Source organism: Biomphalaria glabrata, chromosome 18 (genome assembly GCF_947242115.1).
Source record: "Biomphalaria glabrata chromosome 18, xgBioGlab47.1, whole genome shotgun sequence".
Lineage (NCBI taxonomy): Eukaryota > Metazoa > Mollusca > Gastropoda > Planorbidae > Biomphalaria > Biomphalaria glabrata.
Genome location: NC_074728.1, coordinates 24,075,391 through 24,086,541, shown reverse-complemented (window position 1 = coordinate 24,086,541; position 11,151 = coordinate 24,075,391). Strand labels below are relative to the sequence as shown.

Genomic DNA, 11,151 nt, shown 5'->3' with positions numbered 1-11,151 from the left:
CTGGGACACCATCAAAAAGCTAGCAAGAGACCGTGGAGAGTGGCGTGTTTTTGTCGAGGCCCTATGTTCCATGAGGAACTCAAAGGAGTGATGATGATGATGAATTAATTGACTACTTGATTGAATTAATTTATTTAATTTGTCTACGCCAATGAATAATTGTGCCAGGGTTCAGATTGATCAAGGGGGAGAAATGACGTGCACATAATTTCTATACACATTAAACATACAAAGACAACAGCACCAGGGACCAGGTTTTTTTAAATAAGAGAAAGTAGTGAATTAAATGCGACGAAAATAAGGAACTGCGCCTACCAAGGCCCGAACCAATGACCCTGGAAACGACAACACCGCCTAGCGATAAGTCACTAAGCACACTTAACCTTTAGACCAGCGGTGCTCAGCCTTTTTAGCTCGGCGACACCTTTTTACAATCCCCACTCTGCTGCGACCCCCATCCACACAGCAATGGAAGAACAGACAAAAACAATCCATATTTTCGATGGCCTTAGGCGACCCCTGGCAAATCGTCAATCGACCCCTAAGGGGGGTCGCGACCCACAGGTTGAGAACCCCTGCTCTAGACCATCTGAATGTCCAAAAAAAAACATTCTTCTGGTCCAGAGTCATTTCGCTCATATGCAAATTACCACCCCCAGTGGTCAATGGTCACATGCCTTAGCTAGCTCCTCCACTAGCTTCACTTCTATATTTATAGATTGACGAAGTATGTGTATATAAGCTCTTTTTTTTTAAAAAGTTTATTGAATGTTTCAATTATAAAATGTTCCGCGAGTTCTGAATAGGTCTTTTATGAACTATTGCAAAAAAATAACTAGAAGGCCACCACTTGAATTCATCTCTCGCCAAAAAAAAAACAATAAGCAAAGTGTTCCGCGAAAGTCTCAGAACGTGCGAAATGTGTTCCGTTAAGGAAAAAAAGTTTAAGACACACTGACCTAGAGAAATACTGATCTTAAGAAAGAGAGAAAATGGAGGAAGAGGACGTTTAACTCTTTCTCTCCGTAATTATTTACCACATTCTGGTGGAATCAACGCTGGTGTCGTCAGTTAGGAGAGAAAGAGTTAAGAAGTCAGTATTAAGAGCTCAGGAGGCGCGGTGGCTGAGCGGTAAAGCGCTTGGCTTTCGAACTGGGGACCGGGGTTCGAATCCTGGTGAAGACTGGGATTTTTAATTTCGGGATCTTCGGGCGCCTCTGACTCCACCCAGCTCTAATGGGTACCTGACATTAGTTAGGGAAAAGTAAAGGCGGGTTGTCGTTGTGCTTCCCACATGACACCCTCGTAAACCGTAGGCCACAGAAACAGATGACCTTTACATCATCTGCCCTATAGACCACAAGGTCTGAAAGGGGAACTTTACTTTTATTTATTAAGAGCTCACCTACGTCATAATTTTCAGGTTTATTCAGCACCATACAGCTCATCTGAACGTCTGCTCCTTGATTGGCATTGACGGCATGAGTAATTAGATCTGCTGGCGGGTTGGTTTCCGTAATTTTGACAATCGGGTCAACCAAGCAGGCAACTGGAAATGAGGTCATAATATATTTACAGGAGACTAATTAAGATACAGATTTATACAAATCTCTTGAAATTGTTAGAAACTTAAAAACAAACAAACAAGTGAAATACACATAATACTTAAAAAAAAAAACAATAACAAAACATTATCTATGGGAATAACTCCACACTTACTGTGGTATATATAAATATCAAAGAAAATTTATTAATTAGCAAAATTTAATAAAAACCCTGGCTAATTTTTTATTGAGTCCTAAATCAAAAACTAGTCCTCTTCAGAATTGGAACCCGAATCGCCCCCCCCCCCCCGCCCCTCGTATGATCACTGTATATTACATTAAAACATAATATTTCAATTTACCTATTATTTTACTTTATAATTTTGAAAAAGGGCATAAAATTCCACAATTACGTTGATCTTACCTTTACCTTTACCTATCCCTTAGTCTGTTGGACCGTTGGGGCACCAGGCAAGATTTGTCGACCGTCTTTCTCCATTCCTCCCTTTTTTTTGCCTTGATCAGAACCTCTCTCAATGGCAGGCCTGTCCATTCTTTAATGTTGTCCTCCCATCGCTTTTTCTGTCTGCCTCTTCTTCTTTTTCCTGGCACTGTTCCCTGAAGAAAGGTCTTTGCGAGCCCGGTAGATCTTGTAATGTGGCCAAAGGTTTTAAGCTTTCGTTTTTTCACAATAGTAAGCAGGTCGTCATGAGCTCCGATCGCTACAGTAACCCTGTCTCTGATTTCTTGGTTTGTGATGCGGTCTTTGAATGTGATGCCTAGGATCCTTCTGTAGCATCTCAATTCCATTGCTAGGATCCTCCTCTCAAGCTCTGCATTCAACGTCCACGACTCGCAAGCATATAAAAATGTGGCCATGACCAGAGAGCGCATCAGTCTAATTTTGGTGCCGAGGGCTAAGCCCTTATCTTTCCATATTATTTTAAGTTTTGAAAGGGCTGCTGTGGACTGTGCTATTCGAGCCAATAATTCGGGTTTTGTTCCCTCATCTGAGACAATAGCTCCGAGGTATTTGAAGCTGTTAACACTAGTTAGCTTTTCACCTCCAATACTGATGCCTCTTTTAAAGCCCTGATGGCTATTGGTCATAATTTGAGTTTTTTCGGCATTTATTTGCATGCCATATGCTGCAGAAGTCTTGTCAATGCGCATCACCAGGTCAGCTAGTTCTTCTTCTGTCCCTGCTAGGCCGTCAATGTCATCTGCGAAGCGCAAGTTAGTAATTCTTCTTCCTCCAATGCTAACAGTACCTTCATAGCCCTCGAGGGCATCTTCCATTATCCTTTCAAGGAAGATATTGAAGAGTGTTGGTGACAGTAGGCAGCCTTGTCTTACTCCAACTGTGGTTTTGAACCAGTCCCCAATATTATTGTTGAAGTACACCGCACTGGTGGCCTCCTTGTAGAGGTTCTGGATAACTTTGATTATGTTTTTATTAATGTTGTACTTTTCCATTGTCGCCCAGAGTGCTCCGTGCCATACTCGATCGAAAGCTTTCTTGAAATCAATAAAGACATGGAAAAGATTCTCTTGGTGTTGGAGATATTTCTCACAGAGTATTCTGAGGTTTAGGATTTGCTCTGTTGTGCTGCGACCTTGTCTAAAACCTGCTTGTTCTTCTGATATGATGTTGTCTGCTATCGGTTTTAGCCGGTTTAATATGATTTTTAACAGTACTTTGCTGGGATGACTTATGAGGCTGATGGTGCGATAGTTTTGACAGAGTTGTAAGTTGCCTTTCTTTGGAAGGGTTATTATGAGTGATTGGGTTGATCTACCAATCTTCAAACCATCTGCTCAATAAAACCATCGTCAGACCCAGGGGCGGACTGGCTATATGGGCATTCGGGCAAATGCCCGGTTGGCCGATACCTAAATGGGCCTGTAGGACCACAGTAATCATCTTTTTTTTTTTAAAATCACGTCTGTTTTATAAGATAAATGTCGCATGGATGTCGTGTGTTAAATTGTGGAAGGTTTTCTAGTATTCTCTTACAAGAGGCCCTCTGAGTGAAGTATTTATAGTCACTGTATGCATGTGTACAGCTATCGATACATTATCAAACTTGACAGAATGATTTTGAGGACACGTTGACCTAGAATTGGATGTCCATTATATAATATACAATTTATGGGCCGGACGAAATATAGATGCCCGGGCCGATTTTGACACCCAGTCAGACTCTGGTCAGACCTACCTTTATATATCAGACAAAAGGTTACCAGTGGCAACGCAACAATACAAGATTTGAGAGACATTTAACTGCCGATGTTTTCACGCAAAAACATTAACGCTCTTCCTGGCTCAAAAGTCTAGTCTAGCAATTAAAAGTACGGAACACAGCTAACTATGCCTTTGTAAGTTCGTCTTATCTTTGTGGTCCTCGGATTAAGGCTAGGTCATTCTGTTAGAACAGGAGAATTCTTTTCTAGATAAATGTAGATCTAATAGTATAAGACAGTGATGCCCAACCTATTTCCATCTGCGGGCCATTTTAATTTCCAACACAAGTGTCGCGGGCCACATGAGGGAAAAGATGCAAAAGCTTAATGAATTTGACCTGAAACTATTTTATTTTAAACCCGAGGATCTAGTACTTACATGGAAGTAGTGGGAGATTGGAATTTTCTCTTTACACTTTAAAAAATGGCCAAAGTTCTGTTTATATTTTGTTATTCTTGTATTTTTTAAAAAACAGCCACACTTTCTTTATAAAAACAAAAACATGTTGGCTAGCAATGGTATCATGTGTTACAAAAAAGTAAAGATCCGTTCACGTTTCCTACTAGTTCTATAGTCCTATTTCATGAACTCACAAATGTTAAATCCATGGTAGTAATCCATTAGAAGAACAGCGAGGGCCCTAACGTTGGTAAAGATACATTTGAAATTTTTTTTTATTGTGGGGGGGGGGGGGGGGGGTATGGGATTTTCTATATTTTGTGCCGACGTTTTGGCGGGCCGGATTGAAGCATATCGAGGGCCGGATCTAGCCCGCGGGCCGTATTTTGGGAATCACTGGTGTAAGAGATTTTCATTAATGGCAGAAAGACTATAAATAGCCATTTGGTGTATCCGATGTATAGAATTTAAAAAGTGTTGATCAACTGTTGTTTTTTTGGTGTTTATTTTTAAGGAAAAGAAAAGACAAGCCCTTATTAAAGACAGTCACAGAAGACATATCAGAGATCCAAGACAAGACCTTATTGAAGACAGGCACAAAAGACTCAAAGAAAAACCAGTATTAAAGACAGGCACAGAAGACCTAAAGACAGGACCTTATTGAAGACAGGCACAGAAGACTCAAAGAAAAGCCAGTATTAAAGACAGGCAAAGAAAAGCCGTTATTGAAGACAGGCACAGAAGACCAAAGAAAAGCCTTTATTGAAGACAGGCACAGAATACCTAAAGACAGGAACTTATTGAAGACAGGCACAGAAGACTCAAAGAAAAGCCTTTATTGAAGACAGGCAAAGAAAAGCCGTTATTGAAGACAGGCACAGAAGACTTATCAGAGACCTAAGACAAGACCTTATTGAAGACAGGCACAAAAGACTCAAAGAAAAGCCTTTATTGAAGACAGGCACAGAAGACTCAAAAAAAGCCAGTATTAAAGACAGGCAAAGAAAAGCCGTTATTGAAGACAGGCACAGAAGACTTATCAGAGACCTAAGACAAGACCTTATTGAAGACAGGCACAAAAGACTCAAAGAAAAGCCTTTATTGAAGACAGGCACAGAAGACTCAAAGAAAAGCCAGTATTAAAGACAGGCAAAGAAAAGCCGTTATTGAAGACAGGCACAGAAGACCAAAGAAAAGCCTTTATTGAAGACAGGCACAGAATACCTAAAGACAGGAACTTATTGAAGACAGGCACAGAAGACTCAAAGAAAAGCCTTTATTGAAGACAGGCACAGAATACCTAAAGACAGGAACTTATTGAAGACAGGCACAGAAGACTCAAAGAAAAGCCTTTATTGAAGACAGGCACAGAATACCTAAAGACAGGAACTTATTGAAGACAGGCACAGAAGACTCAAAGAAAAGCCGTTATTGAAGACAGGCACAGAAGACGAAATGAAAACTTAAATAGACCGCCGCCAGACAACGGCTTTGTCTGCATGAGATGCGGCATAATATGCAGGTCGCAACTGGGTCTGGATAGTCCTGTGAAACACCGCACTCATTCTAAATCTTCGGTATCGAAGATACTTCCGCTGGGTAGGAATCGATAAAGAAGTGAGAATCCCTGTCCTTCTCCACGTCCCGTCTTGATTTCACTCAGCGTCATGCTTAGATAGCCACCTCTATCACATGTACACACCTGCAACACACCAACACATTCTCACTCCTACACACTTAGACACAAATTAGCATCAGATGAATTTTGAACAATTTTTTTTTTCCTATACAGTTTGTATGACTGATCCAACCTAGGATCCAGTTATTTCTTTTTGTTTTTTTAATTGTTATTTATTTATTTTTTTGTTTTGCATGTTTTGGATGTTCCTTCAGAGCTGAAGAAAAATTACATTCTAACCTGGTTGCCTGGTCATGCGTTATGCGCGCCGGACTATCGATCGCTCGTCTCGATAGTCTTGGGTTCATACCCCTGTCCTCAGCCAACCCCTCCCCTGTTGTCTTGCATGAGGTTTGAACTTGGATTTTGGTTTACCTTTAACCTGGACGGAACACCCAAAACATGTACCACATTTTACAAAGAAAAAACTCCTGCTGGACGGAGGCAGGATTCGAACCCTGGACCATCCAAACGACAGTCCAGAGCGCATTCTACCACGCAGCCATCCCGTAAATGCAGACATACGTTCAATGACAAGTAATTTTACCACTGGACTTAAGTCATGTTTTAGGCAGTGATTCGATCAATGGAGGACTGTCCAGCTTCTTTGTTGGCAACTTTTCTTATGGTGTGACCAATGTTTATAGTCTATACTACTCACTTCTAGGTCTAAAATTCTATTTTATTTCTATTTTTATGATTGGTTCTCCACCTTCCCCAATCCTTTAGTCTATTGGGCGTTGGGGCACCACACAAGATCTGTCAACAGTCTTTCTCCATTCCTCTATGTCTTTTGCATTGGATAGAATTTCATTCACTGACATACCTGTCCATTCTTTGATGTATTCCCATCGCTTTCTCTGTCTTCCTCTTCTTCTTTTTCTTCCCCTTCTTCTTCCTGGTTCTGTTCCATGAAGGAAGGTCTTTGAGAGCCATGAGGACATAGTGATGTGGCCTTAGAGTTTGAGTTTACGTTTTTTGACATGTTATCGTGGGGGGGGGGGGGGGGGCCAATAGTTGTATTCATCCTGTTTCGTATCTCTTCATTGGTGATGCGGTCTTTGTAAGATCTTTCTGTAGTATCTTACTTCCATTGCTAGGATCTTCTCCTTCAGATCTGCAGCCAGCGTCCAAGATTCGCATGCATATAAGATTGGCTCTTACATCAAGATGTACGGGTTACTTTTTATCATACACTTTAGATCATACAATTATAACACCGAAGAATTTTAGATATTTTACAAAAGCTTATATCAACTCACTCTGTCTGTCTGTCTGTCTGTCTGGCCAAAAGTTTGTACATGTTATTTCTCCGACACACAATGTCGGATCAAGCTGAAACTTTGCACAATTATTTCTTTCACCTTACAACACAAGAATCAATTATAAAAATTTAATCAATGAATTAAGTAACTATTGGAATAATGTGTACAAACTTTTGGCCAGACAGACAGAGTGAGTTGATATAAGTTTTGTAAAATATCTCAAATTTTGTTTGGTATCTCAAATAAGGAAAAGAAATAGTACTTCACTGAAGTGATGGTATTAGCTGTATTAGTCCCCTTTCCAAAGGAAAGAAATAGTACTTGACTGGTACTTTTGGGATAGGCTAAATAAGTCCCCTTTATATATTGTCATCTGAGGCTAATTACAAATTAATTTAAATGACTGATTCAAACTAATTGATACACTTAACATAAGCTTTGTTTATTAAAAGTTTTTTTTCTGTGTATTTTGCTTTGTTTAGCATTGTTTTTATTGTATTTAATTATATGAAAAAATAATTCTTATTTAAACATCTGATGGCAGAGCACCGCAGGCGCCGTGGCTGACAACAGTGACTTGATTGGCTGCTGGTTTCCCACAGTTGGCTAGGCTCAGATAACAGCCATTACCGTAGGTCTTGCCGTCTGATCCGCAGACCGGAGCGTAGAGGTCTATGCACATCATGTCACAGAGAGACTCTATGGCTGCTGACTCTGAAACAGACAAGAACATTTTAAAATTTCTGAAATTATAGCGTGTTAAGCCGATCGTTTAAGCTTGCCTATTCCAGTACCGTATGATTCAGGTCTTATCGCTTTTCATAAAACACAGACGTTACTTCAAAAAATGAAGATGATTACGTCCAATTTTATTAGATTTTGTTTTTGTATTTGAAGATTATGTTTAAGTGTTTTATGTATAATTGCTACTTTACGTTTAAGTCTTCAATCCTGAAGACTTGTTATAGTTACTGGTTTTATTAATAATTAGTATGTTGTTCCTATTTGCATATATATTGTAATAATGCTGTGGTAGTCAATTGTAGTCAAACTGAATTTCCATTTGATTGGCCCTATAAAAACTTTATCTTATCTTATCTTATCTTATCCTACTAAGGGTATTACTGTAGTCAAATGTGAATGTAAGTATCACCAAATGAGAAGCGATGCTTGACAAAATAATACTTTGACATCCGTCACAGCTGTTAAGTGAACGGATTGGGGGTCGAGACTTTGGTCTGTCAATCGTTTCTCGTGACCCCATTATAAATGTCATTGCTTGATCTAGCAAAGATCACTATGGACACTTCTGCTGCTTTTATCATAGATGATACTCCTCAAAACCCCGTGAATAGACGAAAGCTGAGATGGTTCGTCTGACAATAAACAATACGCTACAGATCCATGCTAATAAATTACAGATCCATGCTAATACGCTACAGACCCATGCTGATACGCTACAGACCCATGCTAATAAGCTACAGGTCCATGCTAATACGCTACAGGTCCATGCTAATACGCTACAGGTCCATGCTAATACGCTACAGATCCATGCTAATACGCTACAGATCCATGCTAATACGCTACAGTCCCATGCTAATACGCTACAGACCCATGCTAATACGCTACAGACCCATGCTAATACGCTACAGATCCATGCTAATACGCTACAGATACATGCTGATACGCTACCGGTCCATGCTGATACGCTACAGATCCATGCTGATACGCTACAGATCCATGCCAATACGCTACCGGTCCATGCTGATACGCTACAGACCCATGCTAATAAGCTACAGATCCATGCTAATACGCTACAGGTCCATGCTAGTAAGCTACAGATCCATGCTAATACACTACAGATCCATGCTAATACGCTACAGATCCATGCTAATAAGCTACAGATCCATGCTAATACGCTACAGATCCATGCTAATACGCTACAGATCCATGCTAATACGCTACAGACCCATGCTGATACGCTACAGATACATGCTGATACGCTACCGGTCCATGCTGATACGCTACAGATCCATGCTGATACGCTACAGATCCATGCCAATACGCTACCGGTCCATGCTGATACGCTACAGACCCATGCTAATAAGCTACAGATCCATGCTAATACGCTACAGGTCCATGCTAGTAAGCTACAGATCCATGCTAATACACTACAGATCCATGCTAATACGCTACAGATCCATGCTAATAAGCTACAGATCCATGCTAATACGCTACAGATCCATGCTAATACGCTACAGATCCATGCTAATACGCTACAGACCCATGCTGATACGCTACAGACCCATGCTAATAAGCTACAGGTCCATGCTAATACGCTACAGGTCCATGCTAATACGCTACAGGTCCATGCTAATACGCTACAGATCCATGCTAATACGCTACAGATCCATGCTAATACGCTACAGTCCCATGCTAATACGCTACAGACCCATGCTAATACGCTACAGACCCATGCTAATACGCTACAGATCCATGCTAATACGCTACAGATACATGCTGATACGCTACCGGTCCATGCTGATACGCTACAGATCCATGCTGATACGCTACAGATCCATGCCAATACGCTACCGGTCCATGCTGATACGCTACAGACCCATGCTAATAAGCTACAGATCCATGCTAATACGCTACAGGTCCATGCTAGTAAGCTACAGATCCATGCTAATACACTACAGATCCATGCTAATACGCTACAGATCCATGCTAATAAGCTACAGATCCATGCTAATACGCTACAGATCCATGCTAATACGCTACAGATCCATGCTAATACGCTACAGACCCATGCTGATACGCTACAGACCCATGCTAATAAGCTACAGGTCCATGCTAATACGCTACAGGTCCATGCTAATACGCTACAGGTCCATGCTAATACGCTACAGATCCATGCTAATACGCTACAGATCCATGCTAATACGCTACAGTCCCATGCTAATACGCTACAGACCCATGCTAATACGCTACAGACCCATGCTAATACGCTACAGATCCATGCTAATACGCTACAGATCCATGCTAATACGCTACAGGTCCATGCTAATACGCTACAGATACATGCTGATACGCTACCGGTCCATGCTGATACGCTACAGATCCATGCTGATACGCTACAGATCCATGCCAATACGCTACCGGTCCATGCTGATACGCTACAGACCCATGCTAATAAGCTACAGATCCATGCTAATACGCTACAGATCCATGCTAATAAGCTACAGGTCCATGCTAATACGCTACAGGTCCATGCTAATACGCTACAGACCCATGCTAATACGCTACAGATCCATGCTAATACGCTACAGATCCTTGTGACACTCCTTACCTGTATAGACCAGACAAATGGCTACCAAAAGAAACAAAATAATTGATCTGGTGGACATTTTGGGTCGTTGATTTCCTACGGAGTTTGACACGAATCAAGAAATATTTAATTGGAGTGTAGTGTCATTTATAGTCTGTCTTATCTTTAGTGGTTCTCAGATTGACATTTTTAATTGTCACTTGATTGTGTCACGTTACCACCTCAAAAGTTACTGTTTGTGGGCGTTTTCAGTGCAAGAGCGTACGGTTTGAGACTCGCTCCCCATTTTTCTCAGACAAACAAGCTTCACATCATTTAAGACGAGCATTAAGACCAATCTTTTCTAATTTTTATTTTTATATTAGTTTGTCTATTTGTAACTGTCGTGTTTATGTCTGTTATATCATATCATTATCAAGTGTGCATACAAAATGGAATTACAAAGGGTTAATGTGTTCCTTCAGAACAAAAGATTATCATATCAAAAGAAAACCTTTCGCATGACGGATAATAATGGCGGCTGCCTGAGTTGAAACCGAGACAATCACGACAGCCCAGATCGAATATCACACAATCAAGAAGCCAACCATATGTGTTTAGGCTTTCGAGTCTACTGATCACTTATTGTACTGGGATTGGCCTTTTTTGACCAACAAAAGGTTAATTTTAATCGCTCTAACCTGCTGTTT

At 40.7% G+C, this 11,151-nt stretch overlaps 2 protein-coding genes across 2 annotated transcripts in view; both read right to left on the bottom strand.

Moving 5' to 3' along the window:
* LOC106065801 (uncharacterized) overlaps positions 1–3,979 on the bottom strand; it is a 9,001-nt gene extending 5,022 nt beyond the window's left edge. The window contains exons 1-2 of the mRNA XM_056017716.1: positions 3,764–3,979; positions 1,410–1,549 (exon numbers count right to left, since the gene is read on the bottom strand). Of these exons, the coding sequence (XP_055873691.1) occupies positions 1,410–1,549; positions 3,764–3,824 (201 nt within the window). The 5' untranslated portion in view covers positions 3,825–3,979. The remainder of the gene's footprint in view (positions 1–1,409; positions 1,550–3,763) is intronic.
* A 3,573-nt stretch (positions 3,980–7,552) lies between these two features.
* Positions 7,553–10,640, bottom strand: LOC129923909 (uncharacterized). The gene is made up of 2 exons (XM_056016959.1): positions 10,484–10,640; positions 7,553–7,845 (listed from the first exon to the last, which is right to left on the bottom strand). The coding sequence occupies exons 1-2, from the start codon at positions 10,539–10,541 to the stop codon at positions 7,658–7,660; spliced, it is 246 nt and encodes an 81-aa protein (XP_055872934.1). The 5' UTR covers positions 10,542–10,640; the 3' UTR covers positions 7,553–7,657.
* Between the last annotated feature and the right edge of the window lie 511 nt (positions 10,641–11,151).